The 20,350-nt window shown below is 44.7% G+C and overlaps 1 protein-coding gene across 4 annotated transcripts in view; it reads right to left on the minus strand.

Annotated features, from left to right (window-relative positions):
- RALGAPB (Ral GTPase activating protein non-catalytic subunit beta) overlaps positions 1-17,947 on the minus strand; it is a 119,564-nt gene extending 101,617 nt beyond the window's left edge. For 3 of the 4 annotated variants that reach the window (XM_069751937.1, XM_069751940.1, XM_069751938.1), the window contains exons 1-3: positions 17,794-17,913; positions 13,294-13,505; positions 12,893-13,095 (exon numbers count right to left, since the gene is read on the minus strand). In XM_069751937.1, coding sequence (XP_069608038.1) covers positions 12,893-13,095; positions 13,294-13,479 — 389 coding nt within the window. In that variant the 5' untranslated portion in view covers positions 13,480-13,505; positions 17,794-17,913. Of the gene's footprint in view, positions 1-12,892; positions 13,096-13,293; positions 13,506-17,793 lie in introns of all 4 variants that reach the window. The other variant, XM_069751939.1, reaches the window with a different exon arrangement.
- Positions 17,948-20,350: the final 2,403 nt, after the last annotated feature.

The raw sequence follows: 20,350 nt of genomic DNA on the forward strand, positions 1-20,350 counted from the left end.
CCTGAGTACGCTGATACCCCATATGTGGGGGTAAACCACTGTTTGGGCGCACGGCAGGGCTCGGAAGGGATGGCACGCCATTTGGCTTTTTAAATGGAAAATTAGCTCCAATCATTAGCGGACACCATGTCACGTTTGGAGAGCCCCTGTGTGCCTAAACATTGGAGATCCCCCACAAATGACCCAATTTTGGAAACTAGACACCCAAAGGAACTAATCTAGATGTGTGGTGAGGACTTTGAACCCCCAAGTGCTTCACAGAAGTTTATAACGCAGAGCCATGAAAAAAAAAAAAAAAAAAATTATTTTCTCAAAAATCGGAGCATGGGGGGAGGGATCGGAGCGCGGGGGGGGGGGGGGGGGGGTGGAACGGAGCACGGGGGGAGGGATCGAAGCGCGGAGGGGGTGGAACGGAGTACGGGGTGGGGGCGGTTGGGGGGGGTGGTGGTGGGGGGTGGATCGGAGCCCGGGCGGGGTGGATGATGCACGGGGGGTGGATCGGAGTGCAGGGGGGTTGGATCGGACCACGGGGGGGTGATTGGAGCACAGGACGGAGTGGTGCATAGCACTGATCGGAGGACGGGGGCGATCGGTGGGGTGGGGGCACATTAGTGTTTCCAGCCATGGTCGATGATATTGCAGCATCGGCCATGGCTGGATTGTAATATTTCACCAGTTTTAATAGGTGAAATATTACAAATCGCTCTGATTGGCAGTTTCACTTTCAACAGCCAATCAGAGCGATCGTAGCCATGGGGGGGTGAAGCCACCCCCCCTGGGCTAAACTACCACTCCCCCTGTCCCTGCAGATTGGGTGAAATGGGAGTTAACCCTTTCACCCGATCTGCAGGGACGCGATCTTTCCATGACGCAACATAGGCGTCATGGGTCGGATTGGCACCGACTTTCATGACGCCTACGTGGAGTCATGGGTCGGGAAGGGGTTAAACTGTCAATTTGAGCTGACAAAGTCCCTTTATGGTTTGAGAAAAACAAAATGTTGCACATTTCCCTTTTTATACCACATATTGCTACTAGAATAAGGCCAGTCTGGTCGGATGGCGAGACTACAAGCCATGAGCCACTTTTAGGAGCACCTGAGTAATCTCTCTTGGAAAGTAGTGAATGCATTATAGTATTATTAATATTAAATATGGGGAGCATCTGATATGTGACCCAATTAATCTAGTATGACTCAACCTCTTACATAACTGCTTCGTTTACGGTCTGTCCCACACACATCCATGTTCTGACAGAGCCAAGTATACAGTGAGCCCATAAGAGCTATGATATAAAACAAGAGACATCCATATAACACAAACTACAAGGGATGGCACTTATCTTGACAAACTGAATACACATTTAAAAAAAAACAGTATTTTTTCCCAAAACATCCTCTTCTGAATCGAAAGAGAATATCCGTACCCAGCTGCAGGAGGGCATCTTAATACAAGACTAGGCACAATAAAGCTGCAGTTACACAGACATGCTGCCAATCAGACCGATCTTATAGATGGTGAAATTGGAAGTTGATCAGCAATTATTTTCTTACATTTTTATGATCTTTCTAAGGAAGCCTTTCATTTATTTCTTATAATGGAGTATTTTATTTTTTTTGTTAGATTTTATTTGTACGCTACAATCATTAAGACTGACGTATCACATCAGATCAATATAAAGGTTTATTTGGACAAAATATAACACTCCACCTTTAAAGGGAATCAGTCAGTATGATCAACTCTCCTAAGCAGTCTTCATGGGCATGAAGGTTATAGAAAGCTGAATACAATAACTTGATACCTGTGACTCGATGTCTTTCTGGGGAAAACCATGTATTTCTTTGATAAATAAGAGTTGTTAAAGGGAATCAAGAGAAGGCTGCGCTTTGTGTATGGGCGATGTCCATCCCTGGGGCATGGAGCACTTCAGAGTGCCGGATTTTTCTTATTACTACACTACCGTTCAATAGTTTAGGGTCATCCAGACAATTTTGTGTTTTCCATGAAAACTTATACTTTTATTAATCAAATGAGTTGCCAAATGAATTGAAAATCTAGTCCAGACATTGACAAGGTTCGAAAAAAAGATTTTTATTTGAAATAATAATTTTCTCCTTCAAACTTTGCCTTCGTCAAAGAATGCTCCCTTTGCAGCAATTTCAGCATTGCAGACCCTTGGCATTCTAGCAGTTAATTTGCTGAGGTAATCTGGAGAAATTTCCCCCCCATGCTTCCAGAAGCCCCTCTCAAGTTGGTTTGGCTTGATGGACACTTTTTGTGTACCATACGGTGAAGCTGCTCCCACAACAGCTCAATGGGGTTGAGATCTGGTGACTGCGCTGGCCACTCCATTACACATAGAATACCAGCTGCCTGCTTCTTCCCTAAATAGTTCTTGTATAATTTGGAGGTGTGCTTTGGGTCATTGTCCTGTTGTAGGATGAAATTGGCTCCAGTCAAGCGCTGTCCACAGGGTATGGCATGGCGCTGCAAAATGGAGTGATAGCCTTCCTTATTCAAAATCCCTTTTACCTTGTACAGATCTCCCACTTTACCAGCACCAAAGCAACCCCAGACCATCACATTACCTCCACCATGCTTGACAGATGGCGTCAGGCACTCTTCCAGCATATTTTCAGTTGTTCTGCGTCTCACAAATGTTCTTCTGTGTGATCCAAACACCTCAAACTTGGATTCGTCTGTCAATAACACTTTTTTCCAATCTTCCTCTGTCCAATATCTGTGTTCTTTTGCCCATATTAGTCTTTTCCTTTTATTAGCCAGTCTCAGATATGGCTTTTTCTTTGCCACTCTGCCCTGCGCTTAGTAACCCGATGTTTACCCTGGTTACCGGCATCGTTGGTCGCTGGAGAGCTGTCTGTGTGACAGCTCTCCAGCGACCAAGCAGCGACGCTGCAGCGATCCGGATCATTGTCGGTATCGCTGCAGCGTCGCTTAGTGTGACGGTACCTTTAGCCTTCTTACACAGTTAGCAAACACGAAGTACCATAAGAACACTGGAGTCAGTTGTTGGAAATGGGCCTCTATACACCTATGAAGATATTGCATTACAAGCCAGACTTTTGCAGGTAGAATAGTCATTTACCACATTAACAATGTATAAAGTGTATTTCTGAATCATTCAATGTTAGCTTCATTGGAAAAAAAACTGCGCTTTTCTTTCAAAAATAAGGACATTTCTAAGTGACTCTAAACTTTTGAACGGTAGTGTACATGCCCATAAAGATGTCTTAGGAAGATTGATCCTACTGACAGATTCCCTTTAACCCCTCTGTGACCTTAGACGTACTATCCCGTCGAGGTGCCCTGGGCTTATCTGACCCTGGACGGGATAGTACGTCATAGCCGATCGGCCGCGCTCACGGGGGGAGCGCGGCCGATCGCGGCCGGGTGTCAGCTGCTTATCGCAGCTGACATCCGGCACTATGTGCCAGGAGCGGTCACGGACCGCCCCCGGCACATTAACCCCTGGCACACCGCGATCAAAGATGATCGCGATGTGCCGGCGGTGCAGGGAAGCACCGCGCAGGGAGGGGGCTCCCTGCGGGCTTCCCTGAGCCCCCCGCAGCAACGCGATGTGATCGCGTTGCTGCGAGGGTCTCCTCACCTCCCTCCCTGCTCGAGCCCCGGATCCAAGATGGCCGCGGATCCGGGTCCTGCAGGGAGGGAGGTGGCTTCACAGAGCCTGCTCAGAGCAGGCACTGTGAAGCAGCCTGCATTCCTATCAGATCAGTGATCTGACAGAGTGCTGTGCAAACTGTCAGATCACTGATCTGTGATGTCCCCCCCTGGGACAAAGTAAAAAAGTTAAAAAAATTTTTTCCAAATGTGTAAAAAAAATAAAAAAAAATATTCCAAAATAATGAAAAAAAAAAAAAAATATTATTCCCATAAATACATTTCTTCATCTAAATAAAAAAAAAAAAACAATAAAAGTACACATATTTAGTATCGCCGCGTCCGTAACGACCCGACCTATAAAACTGTCCCACTAGTTAACCCCTTCAGTAAACACCGTAAGAAAAAAAAAAAAAAAAACGAGGCAAAAAACAACGCTTTATTATCATACCGCCGAACAAAAAGTGGAATAACACGCGATCAAAAGGACAGATATAAATAACCATGGTACCGCTGAAAGCGTCATATTGTCCCGCAAAAAAAGAGCCGCCATACAGCATCATCAGCAAAAAAATTAAAAAGTTATAGTCCTGAGAATAAAGCGATGCAAAAATAATTATTTTTTCTGTAAAATAGTTTTTATCGTATAAAAGCACCAAACCATAAAAAAATGATATAAATGAGGTATCGCTGTAATCGTACTGACCCGAAGAATAAAACTGATTTATCAATTTTACCAAACGCGGAACGGTATAAACGCCTCCCCCAATAGAAATTCATGAATAGCTGGCTTTTGGTCATTCTTCCTCACAAAAATCGGAATAAAAAGCGATAAAAAAATGTCACGTGCCCAAAAATGTTTTCAATAAAAACGTCAACTCGTCCCGCAAAAAACAAGACCTCACATGACTCTGTGGACCAAAATATGGAAAAATTATAGCTCTCAAAATGTGGTATTGCAAAAAATATTTTTTGCAATAAAAAGGGTCTTTCAGTGTGTGACGGCTGCCAATCATAAAAATCCGCTAAAAAACTCGCTATAAAAGTAAATCAAACCCCCCTTCATCACCCCCTTAGTTAGGGAAAAATAAAAAAAAATGTATTTATTTCCATTTTCCCATTAGGGCTAGGGTTAGGGCTAGGGTTAGGGCTAGGGTTATGGCTAGGGTTAGGGCTAGGGTTAGGGCTAGGGTTAGGGCTAGGGTTAGGGCTAGGGTTAGGGCTAGGGTTAGGGCTAGGGTTAGGGCTAGGGCTAGGGCTAGGGTTAGGGCTAGGGTTAGGGCTAGGGTTAGGGCTAGGGTTAGGGCTAGGGTTAGGGCTAAGGTTAGGGTTAGGGTTGGGGCTACAGTTAGGGTTGGGGCTAAAGTTAGGGTTAGGGTTTAGATTACATTTACAGTTGGGAATAGGGTTGGGATTAGGGTTAGGGGTGTGTCAGGGTTAGAGGTGTGGTTAGGGTTACCGTTGGAATTAGGGTTAGGGGTGTGTTTAGATTAGGGTTTCAGTTATAATTGGGGGGTTTCCACTGTTTCGGCACATCAGGGGCTCTCCAAACACGACATGGCGTCCGATCTCAATTCCAGCCAATTCTGCGTTGAAAAAGTAAAACAGTGCTCCTTCCCTTCCGAGCTCTCCTGTGTGCCCAAACAGGGGTTTACCCCAACATATGGGGTATCAGCGTACTCAGGACAAATTGGACAACAACTTTTGTGGACCAATTTCTCCTGTTACCCTTGGGAAAATACAAAACTGGGGGCTAAAAAATAATTTTTGTGGGAAAACAAAAAGATATTTTATTTTCACGGCTCTGCGTTATAAACTGTAGTGAAACACTTGGGGGTTCAAAGTTCTCACAACACATCTAGATAAGTTCATTGAGGGGTCTAGTTTCCAATATGGGGTCACTTGTGGGGGGTTTCTACTGTTTAGGTACATTAGGGGCTCTGCAAACGCAATGTGACGCCTGCAGACCATTCCATCTAAGTCTGCATTCCAAATGGCGCTCCTTCCCTTCCGAACCCTCCCATGCGCCCAAACGGTGGTTCCCCCCCACATATCGGGTATCAGCGTACTCAGGACAAATTGGACAACAACATTTAGGGTCCAATTTCTCCTGCTAACCTTGGAAAAATACAAAACTGGGGGCTAAAATATAATTTTTGTGGAAAAAAAAATATTTTTTATTTGCATGGCTCTGCGTTATAAACTGTAGTGAAATACTTGGGGGTTCAAAGCTCTCACAACACATCAAGATGAGTTCCTTAGGGGGTCTACTTTCCAAAATGGTGTCACTTGTGGGGGGTTTCTACTGTTTAGGTACATTAGGGGCTCTGCAAACGCAATGTGACGCCTGCAGACCATTCCATCTAAGTCTGCATTCCAAATGGCGCTCCTTCCCTTCCGAACCCTCCCATGCGCCCAAACGGTGGTTCCCCCCCACATATGGGGTATCAGCGTACTCAGGACAAATTGGACAACAACTTTTGGGGTCCAATTTCTCCTGTTACCCTAGGGAAAATACAAAACTGGGGGCTAAAAAATAATTTTTGTGGGAAAAAAATTTTGTTTTATTTTTATGGCTCTGCATTATAAACTTCTGTGAAGCCCTTGGTGGGTCAAAGTGCTCACCACACATCCAGATAAGTTCCTTAGGGGGTCTACTTTCCAAAATGGTGTCACTTGTGGGGGGTTTCAATGTTTAGGCACATCAGTGGCTCTCCAAACGCAACATGGCGTCCCATCTCAATTCCTGTCAATTTTGCATTGAAAAGTCAAACGGCGCTCCTTCCCTTCCGAGCTCTCCCATGCGCCCAAACAGTGGTTTACTGCCACATATGGGGTATCAGCGTACTCGGGACAAATTGGACAACAACTTTTGAGGTCCAATTTCTTCTCTTACCCTTGGAAAAATAAAAAATTGGGGGCAAAAATATAATTTTTGTGAAAAAATATGATTTTTTATTTTTACGGTTCTGCATTATAAACTTCTGTGAAGCACTTGGTGGGTCAAAGTGCTCACCACACCTCTAGATAAGTTCCTTAGGGGGTCTACTTTCCAAAATGGTGTCACTTGTGGGGGGTTTCAATGTTTAGGCACATCAGTGGCTCTCCAAACGCAACATGGCGTCCCATCTCAATTTCTGTCAATTTTGCATTGAAAAGTCAAATAGCGCTCCTTCCCTTCCGAGCTCTCCCATGCGCCCAAACAGTGGTTTACTGCCACATATGGGGTATCAGCGTACTCAGGACAAATTGGACAACAACTTTTTGGGTCCAATTTCTCCTGTTACCCTTGGTAAAATAAAACAAATTGGAGCGGAAGTAAATTTTTTGTGTAAAAAAGTTAAATGTTCATTTTTATTTAAACATTCCAAAAATTCCTATTAAACACCTGAAGGGTTAATAAACTTCTTGAATGTGGTTTTGAGCACCTTGAGGGGTGCAGTTTTTAGAATGGTGTCACACTTGGGCATTTTCTATCATATAGACCCCTCAAAATGACTTCAAATGAGACGTGGTCCCTAAAAAAAAAATGGTGTTGTAAAAATGAGAAATTGCTGGTCAACTTTTAACCCTTATAACTCCCTAACAAAAAAAAAAATTGGTTCCAAAATTATGCTGATGTAAAGGAGACATGTGGGAAATGTTACTTATTAAGTATTTTGTGTGACATATCTCTGTGATTTAATTGCATAAAAATTCAAAGTTTGAAAATTGCGAAATTTTCAAAATTTTCGCCAAATTTCCGTTTTTTTCACAAATAAACGCAGGTACTATCAAAGAAATTTTACCACTATCATGAAGTACAATATGTCACGAGAAAACAATGTCAGAATCACCAGGATCCGTTGAAGCGTTTCGGAGTTATAACCTCATAAAGGGACAGTGGTCAGAATTGTAAAAATTGGCCTGGTCATTAACGTGCAAACCACCCTTGGGGGTAAAGGGGTTAAAGAACTATTCTGGGTACAATGATTGAAGGGGTAGTCCACTTATATCATAGTAAAGGTCAACAATATCAGATCGGTGGATACTTAAAGGGAACCTGTCACCAGGTTTGGCCGATATGAGATGCGGCCACCGCCTTTCAGGGCTTATATACAGTATTCCATAATGTTATAGAATGTTATTTTTCAGTTTTTCTAGGTCGGGTTTGGGGCAGATATACAGTCATGGCCAAAAGTATTGACACCCCTGCAATTCTGTCAGATTGCAATCATTTTCAGGAAGAAAATGAGTATTAACACAAATTATTTGGTATTATTATCTTCATTTAATTTGTCTTAAATGAAAAAACACAAAAAGAATTGTCCTAAAGCTAAATTGGATATAATTCCACACCAAACAAAAAAGGGGGTGGACAAAAGTATTGGCACTGTTCGAAAAATCATGTGATGCTTCTCTAATTTGTGTAATTAACAGCACCTGTAACTTACCTGTGGCACCTAACAGGTGTTTGCAATAACTAAATCACACTTGCAACCAGTTGACATGGATTAAAGTTGATTCAACCTCTGTCCTGTGTCCTTGTGTGTACCACATTGAGCATGGAGAAAAGAAAGGAGACCAAAGAACTGTCTGAGGACTTGAGAAACCAAATTGTGAGGAGGCATGAGCAATCTCAAGGCTACAAGTCTATCTCCAGAGACCTGAATGTTCCTGTGTCTACCGTGCGCAGTGTCATCAAGAAGTTTAAAGCCCATGGCACTGTGGCTAACCTCCCTGTATGTGGACGGAAAAGAAAAATTGACAAGAGATTTAAACGCAAGATTGTGCGGATGTTGGATAAAGAATCTCGACTAACAACCAAACAAGTTCAAGCTGCCCTGCAGTCCGAGGGTACAACAGTGTCAACCCATACTATCCGTCGGCATCTGAATGAAAAGGGACTGTATGGTAGGAGACCCAGGAAGACCCCACTTCTTACCCCGAGACATGAAAAAGCCAGGCTGGAGTTTGCCAAAACTTACCTGAAAAAGCCTAAAACGTTTTGGAAGAATGTTCTCTGGTCAGATGAGACAAAAGTAGAGCTTTTTGGGCAAAGGCATCAACATAGAGTTTACAGGAGAAAAAAAAAAAGAGGCATTCAAAGAAAAGAAGACGGTCCCTACAGTCAAACATGGCGGAGGTTCCCTGATGTTTTGGGGTTGCTTTGCTGCCTCTGGCACTAGACTGATTGACCGTGTGCATGGCATTATGAAGTCTGAAGACTACCAACAAATTTTGCAGCATAATGTAGGGCCCAGTGTGAGAAAGCTGGGTCTCCCTCAGAGGTCATGGGTCTTCCAGCAGGACAATAACCCAAAACACACTTCAAAAAGCACTAGAAAATGGTTTGAGAGAAAGCACTGGAGACTTCTAAGGTGGCCAGCAATGAGTCCAGACCTGAATCCCATAGAACACCTGTGGAGAGATCTAAAAATGGCAGTTTGGAGAAGGCACCCTTCAAATATCAGGGACCTGGAGCAGTTTGCCAAAGAAGAATGGTCTAAAATTCCAGCAGAGCATTGCAAGAAACTCATTGATGGTTACCGGAAGCGGTTGGTCGCAGTTATTTTGGCTAAAGGTTCTGCAACCAAGTATTAGGCTGAGGGTGACAATACTTCAGTCTGGCCAGTTTTTGGAGTTTTGTCTGAAATGATCAATGTTTTGCTTTTTGCTTCATTCTCTTGTGTTTTTTCATTTAAGACAAATTAAATGAAGATAATACCAAATAATTTGTGTTTGCAATATTTTCAGGAAGAAAATGAGTATTATCTGACAGAATTGCAGGGGTGTCAATACTTTTGACCATGACTGTACGACGTTATAGAATGCTGTATATCAGCCCTGAAAGGTGGTGGCCGCATCTCATATCGGACAAACCTAGTGACAGGTTCCCTTTAACACTTGGCACCTCTCACCAATGAGCTGTTATCAGCTTCTGTTGTAGCCGTATGTAAACAGTAAATGGAGCAAAACAGCACAGCTCTAAAGTCATGGTCAAGTATTTTGGTTTTCACAAAGTTTGCCGATTCAGTGTCTTTTAGTCAGATGCTTCCATGGTTTCTAAAGTACAATTATGAGCATTTCATAAGTTTAGGATTTTAATAAAACTTATTTCTCATCTCCGTTGCAGAGATATTGGCTTGTGAATTTTATATGGTGATATTCACTTGAAAATGGAGCGCTAGAAGATTATTCGCTGGAGGCGTTTATTTTTTGCCCTGTTTGACATAGCCCAAGCATAACAAGGAGTCAAGCTTAGGGAAAAAAATGAAAATGCCCGCAAAAGAATTTAAAAGAAACATTTTCTGTGTGAAGTGGAAAGACTCATGTCTAACTAGGTCAACACAGATCTAACTGCTGGCATTATAATGTGGAAAAGGGGAGCGGAGCAGACTTGTGTGTCATTAAAACCACTGCTCTGCATCTATCCGAGACGTTGGAGAATAAGGCTCCGGGACCTGTAAATGATGCATAGCGGTCCATGCGGCGAGTCCTGATCGCATGCTACAGCTCTCATCTCACAGCACCATCATGCTGTGAGATGAGAGCTGTAGTGTCTTATCACTGTTTGCCACATATAGCGCTCTGAATCATTCCCAGGTACCAGTGCATTAAATACAAAAAAAAAATTTTTTTTCAAAGCTTCATTTAGCAAGTAAATGTGGTGAAAGGACAACTTTGAACTTTTACTGACAAAGTTATTAGATTTATACGGAGACTCAATATAGCGTTGACCCTTATTTTACAAGAGTTCTGAAATTCACTCTGGCTGCCGTATATCAGCTTTTCAGACAAAGCCGGACTGATGACAACTAATTTATGCCTAATCAGGGATTGGCGTTTATCACAGTGGGTTTTTGTCCATTTGTTACTTGAGGATTGCCCATAAAGAGATTCTCAATGAGATTGAACACTGGGAAGTTTCCTGGCCATGGACCCAAAATTAATGTTTTGTTCATTAAGCCACTTAATTATTACTTTTGCCTTGTGACATTGCTTTTTCCAGCATGGATGGAAACATTGTTCATTATCAAAATGCTTCTGGATCGTTGGAAGAAGTCGCTCTTGGAGGGTGGTTAAACACAATTCTTTACTCATGACAGTGTTCTTAGACAAAACTGAGTGAGTCCACTTCCTTGAAAGTAAAGCAACCCCCAAACATGAAAGGTTGCAGGATCCTCTACAGTGGGTCTGACACACGACTCATGGTAGTGCTCACCTTTTCTTTTTTGAACGACCATTTGCCCAGATGTCCGAACAAAGCTTCATCAGAGAGAAATAACTCCAGTCATCCGCAGTCCAATCCCGCTACTTCCTTCAAAATGTCAGTCAGTCGTTGATGTTTTTCTTTGGGAGAAGTGGCTTCGTTACTGTTACTCTTGACACCAGGCCAGCCTCACCAATGCTTTTCCTCAATGTGTGTGCTGATGCATTGACATAGGTCTTCTGCCATTTATGAGCAAGCTCTGCATTCGTGTTGAACAGATTGCATAGCCAAATCCTCTTTAGGAGTTGGTCCTAGCACTTGCTATACTTTCTTGGGTACACTGAAATGTTCTTCACTGCAATTCAGCCTCTCTCTTTGAAGCTACTGATGATGCAATAAATGGTTGGTTTAGGGGCAATCTTACAATCAGCAATGTCCTTGCCTGTAAAGCCCTTTGCTACAAAGCAATGATGCACTCCCATTTCTTTGGAGTTAACAGAAGACTAGGATTTAAAGCACCAGCCCCCTTTTAAAGCAACCAGTCTTCTCTTATAACTCAATAAGCATGACAGTGATACCAGTTACCTTGTCCTCAAAACTTTCTCAAGTTAACAAAGCAGGTAAAGTTTGCGCCACAGGTGAATTTCAGTGAAAATGGGGTTTTTGTGATTAAGCCAACGTTCATGACAGAATGACTATCATTTTTTGCAATTCATCTTACGAATCTTCAGTTAAGAGTTAAACCAATTAGCCACAATAAAAACTGAAGAAACAAACTTCGTAAAAACCTCAAAATATGTCACTCAAAATTTTTGACCATGGCTGCATAGAGTGTTCAGTGGCCGCTCCTGGGTACTGTAGGTCAGCGCCTGTTCATTTGAATAGGAGGCTTACACATTGGGTCTGTTGAAAATGTGTTACGTTGCTGGAATACTCCTTTAAAATGCATGCTAATGTTAGGCAAAGGGTAAAAAGTGTGATAACTGGATTACATAATACCCAAACAAATATATTAAAATCGTGGAGTGATGCAGATCAATAGAGAAAAAAAAAATAGGATAGACTGTCACCTGCAACATTCACAACAGTGTTTTCTTCGTGCATTAGAAAATAAACCTAAAAAATATTTCCGGAAATGTACTTGTCCAAGAACAGACAGGAATTCCTGCCTGCGGGAGCACACGTCTAAGAACGCACTGCATCCTTCATGGTTTCAACAAAAGCCGCTCCAAGCCACATTAGCCGGGAAGTTAACGACAGATGGGTTTGGACTGTTCATTCCCTGGTTTTTTAAAAAACTGTGGCAGATTATATTTGTATAGTGAAAAAAGAAAAAACAATAATAAGAGACATCCATACCTTCCAGTGTCAATATACTGATATACATTTATCATTTGACCATGTCTGTTTTTTGTGGACCCATTGTGCAAGGGCGTATCTATAATAGGTTTAGGGGTTCCAATCGCACCAGATCCCAGGAGTCTCAGAAGATCAAACTGTCCTTTTGCCCCATTTTAGAAGGCCAGTACCATTATAGACTCATGACAGTTGTGGGTCTTGTTGGAAATTTTGAATCGGGCCACTAGTTTTGTGTCATGATATCAGGTTTCAGCAGAGCCTTGTGCATTAAATGGTCAATTCTGATTCATGAAAAAAATTGGTCAGAACAAAACATGCTCAGAGGTTAAAGGTATTGGCCACAACTGAATAACCCCACGGGAATGGTCTCAGGGTGACACTTTTCTGCTCTGAGCACGGTGTCCACCACCATCACTATAATGACAATGTCATGTGATCACGGTAGCCTTCACATTTCAATAAAAGCAGAAGAGACACCGTTTGTCCATTCAGACACAGTAGTGAAAACCGCGGTGAGTGAATACGAGCCATTGTCCATGTCAGTAGACCGGTGGAGAACAGAGTAATCAAATAGCACATTGACTGGAAAAATTACTATAATTTTTAGTTGTTAATTGAAAAAAATAAAACGAAAACAAACGCCCGGGGTTAGAGGTTCTTATTAGAGCTTTCCTACTGGGTTGGTTAAATAAAATGTTCTCACCTTGGTACGAAGACATTCTGCAGGTGCTTGAGAATGATCTGAATGTACTTGTTTGGTTCCCGGATAACAGGCTGCGGAATGGTATCTTTGGGGGTAACCAAGGCCATGATCCAGTCGGTGTACACGTCCACGCAGTATTTCACAGTGTCACCCTCTAGTGGTAACGTGAGGCCATAGCAGATCACCTCCATGGTCCATTTCACCTGGAACGTAGAAGGACAACATACTGGGAGATCATTTACAGATCCATAGGAATACTTTTTGTCTGAAACCACAAAACGCCTGATAAGAATGAGCCAACATTAGCCATTTCTGTGATGCCTTTTATCTAGCTGAAAGCACAAGTCCTTCTTCCCACACCGACGTCCCAGCACACCGCCTGGACGAGGCGCTGTTCCTACCTGTTTATCAGTTTTCAGTATGCTTTCGCTTCCAGCAGTGGAGGGGACATTAAGTGCCTGTCCCAGCGGACGGACCACAGCGTTGGCCACGTCTCGGCCCACATTTTCCGGATAGCTGTGCAATACACTGGTGTGACCCTGATCATTCTTTATAACAAGGTGCAGCGTCCGCCACTCCGAGTACATGATGAACGCGTCTCAGGTCCCACTGCCTGCGAGAGGTGAAGAGTAACATGACATCAAGCCAAAGGGCCAGTTTAAAAACCACAAATTATCAGAAGTATAACACATACATATTTATGGAAAAAAGATATGTTGGGTAACAAATATACCATCTGCGAAAACAGGCTGACCATAGACACCATAAACCTCCACGTGAAAGAACCCAGGTCAGATACACTTGATATTTATCCAAAGTGGGGCAATGTGTCGGCACAATGCTGTCCTATTCCAGGAAGTTAATCCACGTGTAGTCACGTCACTCATTGACGCAGCATTCAAGTCCACATCAGAAGTGCAATGCGGAGATCCCAGTTAAAACAACAAGAGGTGGGAAAGTAAGTAGGTGGTTTTCACTGGTGGTAAAAGATAAAACTGCAGAACTGTGTAAGCAAAACCACAGAGCCGTGAAGGATCTGTTGCCATACGGCCTCCACTGACCACAGACCACCATCTCCCTTTAAAGTGGACCTGTCAGCAGGTTTACCCAGGGATCACTATCAATCAGTATAACGGCGCCGACCTGACACTGTCTGTAGGTTACTGTGCACAATCCTGCTGACAGGCTCCCTTTAATGAGTCATACTATCAAGAGAGGGCCTGCGATTTCTGGATACGGCTGTTGTAGGAGAAACTTGGATTCCCTGAAAAATCATGGAGCATCTTTTTTCAAAGGGAAACGGCAATATAAAAAAGAAAAGCAATTAACCTGCAGATGTGGGGTTAATCTGTACGATAATCGTGTTCTAAAGCTGGGCAACTAATACAACAAAAGCTTGGCTACCGAGAGCAAACTATTTTATATAAAGAATATTATATATGCCGTATATAGAAAGAAACAAAAATCACAATAAGCACATTCATCTGTATGATGGCTTCTTACAGGTCACTGAGTCCTCACTGACCTGCCCCCTAGTTTACATAATGAATATAACATATATATATATATAACGGTACCTGCGCTGCTGCTTGATCGCATGAGTAATGTGAGTTAATTTTTTTTTTTTTTGAAGCATGAAATAAAAAAATAAAAAAAGGTCTCAAAGTCTCAAAATGGCGACGTCCTGCACAGTAGCAGCTATAGGCGATTCGATATATTTTACTGCACAGGGGGCACAATCTTGCTTGAGAAAAAAATGTTTTTCCTCCTCCGATATTCCTGACCGCCGAATAGCTCCTACTGCCCTTGAGGTGCCATTCTGGAGGAGGCAACCTTTTTTTCTCTTGCAAGATGGCGCCGCCTGCATAGTGGCAGCTAATGTATCACCTATAGCTGCTACTGCGCAGGCGCGGCTGGCGCCATTTTGAGACACTTTCCTTTTTCATGAATTTAGTTATAGCATGAAATAAAATAATTAACTGCACATTACATGTGATCATGCTACAGCGCAGGTGCAGCCCGTGATTTCTCTTTCCCCTCAATATATATATGATTCATTATGTAAATAGGGGACAGGTCAGTGAGGGATCAGTGACCTGTCAGAAGCCATACACATGAATAGCTAATCAGAGCACCACATGAAGACCCCACACAGGCTGCCCCGGAGCATGGGCATATCATAAACTCAAACCTGAAAATAAAGATTAAACAACCACAAGACAGATTTCACCAACCAAGGTATCATAGTAATCAGTATAACGGCACCAACCTGACACTGTCTGTAGGTCACTGTGCACAATGTTGCAGACTTTTAGTCACTGCACAGTATACAGTGACCGGTGGCTGTACCACAGCCCAGCACTGCCTGACAGCAGGCTCTGTATTGATGCGATGCTGAGCCTGCTGACAGTCAGTGCTGGGGTGTGGTTAAAGGGACTCCGTTTGAACAGTCATTCAGTGCTGACAAAGTCCTGCCGCTCGGTGCTTCATGGTGGGGCCAATTATTAATATACACATCTTCCCACCTGCTTGCTCCCCTTCAAATCTCCATTCCCCTCTTTGACTGGGCTTTATAAAACCAGAGCTGTCAGGCTGTGTGACCACGTTCCGGATTTTTACCGTTTTTGCGGCAGTTTTCCGCTGCAAAAAAGCTTAAACAACGCTTACGTTAAGCATCCCATTATTTTAATACATTGCGCAATTTTTGTGCCCATGCTGCATTTTTTCCGCAAAAAAAAAAAAAAAAACGCATTGCGAAAAAACCCCCCCGCAGAATGCTCATTAATTTTGCGGAAAATCTGCGGATTTGCCGCTATATTATTATTATTTATTATTATAGTGCCATTTATTCCATGGTGCTTTACATGTGAGGAGGGGTATACATAATAAAAACGGAACAATACAAGTCAGAACTGGTACAGGAGGAGAGAGGACCCTGCCCGCGAGGGCTCACAATCTACAAGGGATGGGTGAGGATACAGTAGGTGAGGAATATTATTGTATTGGGACGCTCCGGAAAAAAAACGCAAGCGGAAAGAGTACGGTTTTGATCAGGAAAATTCTGCCAACAATCCTGAACGTAGGCACATAGCCTCAGAGAAGAGAGGAGATACAGTGGCAATTACTGTTATTATGAACAGGTAAGCAAGTTGAAGATGAAAGGATTTCTAAAAGGCCTAAAGTTGAAGAAAAAAAAAATTCACATTTTCTTTGCATTATATTAAAAAAATAAAATCTACTAATATATATATATATATAGATAGATAGATAGATAGAGACACAGTCTAAGGGGTACTTCCGTCTGTCACTTCCGTAACGGAAATCCCACGTCGCCGATTGGTCTCGCCAGCTGCCTGTCATGGCTGCCGTGACCAATCAGGGACGGGCACAGTCCGATGAGTCCCTCCCTACTCCCCTGCAGTCAGTGCCCGGCGCCCGCATACTCCCCTCCAGTCACACAGGGTTAATGCCAGCGGTAACGGACCGCATTATGCCGCGGGTAAGGCACTCCATTACCGCTATTAACCATGTTCATCCCCAACTTTTTACTATTAATGATATCTTGGTTGGTGAGATCCATCTTGTGGTTGTTGTTTAATCTTTATTTTCAGTTTTGAGTTAATGATATGCTCGTGCTCATAGGCGGCCACGGGGGGCGGGCCGCGAGGAGCCAGAGGCGGACACGGAGGGTGGGCTGCGAGGAGCCAGAGGCGGACACGGAGGGTGGGCCGCGAGGAGCCAGAGGCAGACCACGGAGGGCGGGCCGCGAGGAGCCAGAGTCAGACCACGGAGGGCGGGCCGTGAGGAGCCAGAGGCAGACCATGGGGGGCGAGCCGTGAGGAGCCAGAGGCAGGCCGCGAGGAGCCAGACCACGGAGGGCGGGCCGCGAGGAGCCAGAGGCAGACCACGGAGGGTGGGCGGCGAGGAGCCAGACCACGGAGGGCGGGCCGCGAGGAGCCAGAGGCAGGGCATGGAGGGCGGGCGGCGAGGAGCCAGACCACGGAGGGCGGGCCGCGAGGAGCCAGACCACGGAGGGCAGGCTGCGAGGAGCCAGAGGCAGGCCACGGAGGGCTGGCCGCGAGGAGCCAGAGGCAGGCCACGGAGGGCGGGCCGCAAGGAGCCAGAGGCAGGCCACGGAGGGCGGGCCGCGAGGAGCCAGAGGCAGGCCACGGAGGGCGGGAATGCGAGGAGCCAGAGATGGGCACAGATGGCAGGCCGCGAGATAAGAGAGCCGGGTTCCTGTAGGCAGTGCCAACAATACTAGTAGTCTGGACAGCTATTCTTGCCAGCTTACTTGTTTCCGTCCAGCCGCCTGAGCAGCAGCGCAGTGGTCGTTACTCAGACACGGCACATGTACTAGAAGCAGCAGTCCCAGTCCAGGACTTAGGGTTTCTAGAAGCCATTATTTGCATATTCTAAGGACATGTCCGCTCCATGATCACAGTTTGCGGTCAGTGAAGATAAACACTGGTTTACTCCCAGAGGAAACAAACCTAGTACAGCCGGATTCCGGCTCAGACACCGGTGTGCCCAGCACCACGGGCGGATCAGCCACGGACCCGGCGGTCACTGCTGGACGCCAGAGAGATGTGGTCTGTTCCACTAGAACCAGTGACACACCCCACCCGGAGCCTCGGGCTCCCTACTACTGATGTCACAGGGTGGGCACCGCTGTGGGTGGGGGGGCACCCCATGTCTCATCTGTGTAGAAGGCTCAGACTGTCCGGCCAGGAGGAACTAACGAGCCACCTCAGAAACAAAGTGACTCGTGGGGAGTAGCAGCCACCGGGGACGGGTCCTCAGCACCAGGACGGGCCATGGTAACCAGCACCCTGCCGCCCATACCAGGGTGCCGTACTCTCTGCCCGGCGGGTACGGTCACATGCCCAGCCCCCTCCTACCGTGCCCAGCGATTCTCACGGCTTCAGTGTGACATTAGTGGCGCTTTCCTTCCCCGCAGAGCAGCCACAGTCCCGGCCGGGTCACCGCTTCCGCAACCCACAGGGCGGATCATCCAGAACTGCCGCAAGATGGCCGGCTGGCCGCTCCGGTCACGTGACGCAAGACGTTCTCAGCGGCCATTGGCTACCATTTGATGTGCGTCGACGCTCTGCCAATAGAATTTCTTGTTCCATTGACGTTCACCCCGGAAGAGGGCGGAGCTTCTGTTCTCTATGACGAGGCGTGGAACGCATTTTGTTGACAGTGACAGTTCTAGGGAAGCTGCGCATGCTCATTGTGCTGGCAGTTCTTAGCAACAAGAGACACAGGATCTCAAAGTCATTTGTTTGTGCGAATGCTGCTGGTGGGAGGACGGGTCATCAAAGGTCATAGGTTACACTGAGGGGCCCATGTTATAGCAGATCTGCCTATAGCAGTTGTCTGTGTTGAAGAGCTGCGCTTTATGACTGTTCTGCTCATTATTTGCTAGTCAGGTTATTGTTATGGTAATACATGCACTGTGGCTATTCACCCTTTCCTCTCCCACGAGGCTGAAGTTGGTTTCTTATTCGTCAGTTTCTTATTCGGCAATTTTTTCTTTTCTGTTTTTTATAGGTTTAACAACAAAAAATAATCATCACCATAATAAAAGACAATGCAGCGAGGTGCCCTGATGTGAATACACTTAAAAATGAGCTACAAAAACAATAAAACTGGCACAAAAATGGGCATCAAAGTGGGCACCAAAGAGTGCTGAAGAAAGGGTTAAATGCCTTTGGGCCAATGATCTCACACTGCAGACATATAGAACTGGGCGCCCCACATCCAAACCAGTTATCTCCAGCCTGGCCCAAATGGGTTCTGGGCATCAGAACTGGCATTAAAGTGGGCAAACAGCCCATTTTCACACATTTGAATAAGTAACTGGTGTTTTTAAGGGGTTAAATGCCTTTGGGCAACAGATCTGACACTTAAAATACACAGATATTGATGCACAGCAACAAACCCAGGTCTCTCCAGCCTGGCCCAAATGGGTTCTGGGCATCAGATCTGGCATCAAAGTGGGCAGACAGTCAATTTTGGCCATTTGAATAAGTAACATGTTTTTAAGGGGTTAAATGCCTTTGGGCCACTGATCTGACACTTAAAATACACAGATAGTGATGCACGGCAACAAACCCATGTCTCTCCAGCCTGGCCCAAATGGGTTCTGGGCACCAGAACTGGCATCAAAGGAGGCAAACAGTCCATTTTCACACATTTAAATAAGTAACTGATGTTTTAAGGGGTTAAATGCCTTTGGGCCACTGATCTGACACTTAAAATACACAGACAGTGATGCCCTGCATCAAACTCAGGTCCCTCCAGCCTGGCCCAAATGGGTTCTGGGCACCAGAACTGGCATTAAAGTGGGCAAATAGCCCATTTTCACACATTTGAATAAGTAACTGATGTATTAAGGGGTTAAATGCCTTTGGGCCATTGATCTGACACTTAAAATACACAGATATGCCCTGCAACAAACCCATGTCTCTCCAGCCTGGCCCAAATGGGTTCTGGGCACCAGAACTGGCATCAAAGTGGGCAAACAGTCCATTTTCACACATTTGAATAACTGATGTTTTTAAGGGGTTAAATGCCTTTGGGCCACTGATCTGACACTTAAAATACACAGATAGTGATGCCCTGCATCAAACCCAGGTCCCTCCAGCCTGGCCCAAATGGGTTGTGGGCATCAGAATTGGCATCAAAATGGGCAAACGGCCCATTTTCACAGATTTGAATAAGTAACTGATGTTTTTAAGGAGTTAAATGCCTTTGGGCCACTGATCTGACACTTAAAATATGAAGATAGTGATGCCCTGCAACAAACCCAGGTCCCTCCAGCCTGGCCCAAATGGGTTCTGGAAACCAGAACTGGCATCAAAGTGGACAAACAGCCCATTTTCACAGATTTGAATAAGTAACTGATATTTTTAAGGGGTTAAAGGGAACCTGTCACCAGTTTTTTTGCCTATCAACTAAAAATATCATCTAATAGAGTGTGAGCTATACATTCCCCAACTACTTGTGAAACCCCCCGACTCCCCATGAATCACCTATAAGAACCTTTTATATTTCTCCCGCGCTGTATGGAAATATCCTCGGTCCGGTCCGACGGCGGGAAAATTATAAAAGGTTCTTATGGGGGATTCATGGGGAGTCGGGGGATTTCACAAGTAGTTGAGGAATGTATAGGCAAAAATACTGGTGACAGGTTCCCTTTAACCCCTTAAAACATCACTTATTCAAATCTGTGAAAATGGTCCGCTTGCCCACTTTGATGTCCGTTCTGGTGCCCAGAACCCATTTGGGCCAGGCTGGAGGGACCTGGGCTTGTTGCAGAGCATCAATATCTGTGTATTTTTAAGTGTCAGATCAGTGGCCCAAAGGCATTTAACCCCTTAAAAACATCCATTACTTATTCAAATTTGTGAAAATTGGCTGTTTGCCCACTTTGATGCCAATTCTGGTGCT

This window comes from Ranitomeya imitator, chromosome 2 (assembly GCF_032444005.1).
Source record: "Ranitomeya imitator isolate aRanImi1 chromosome 2, aRanImi1.pri, whole genome shotgun sequence".
NCBI lineage: Eukaryota > Metazoa > Chordata > Amphibia > Anura > Dendrobatidae > Ranitomeya > Ranitomeya imitator.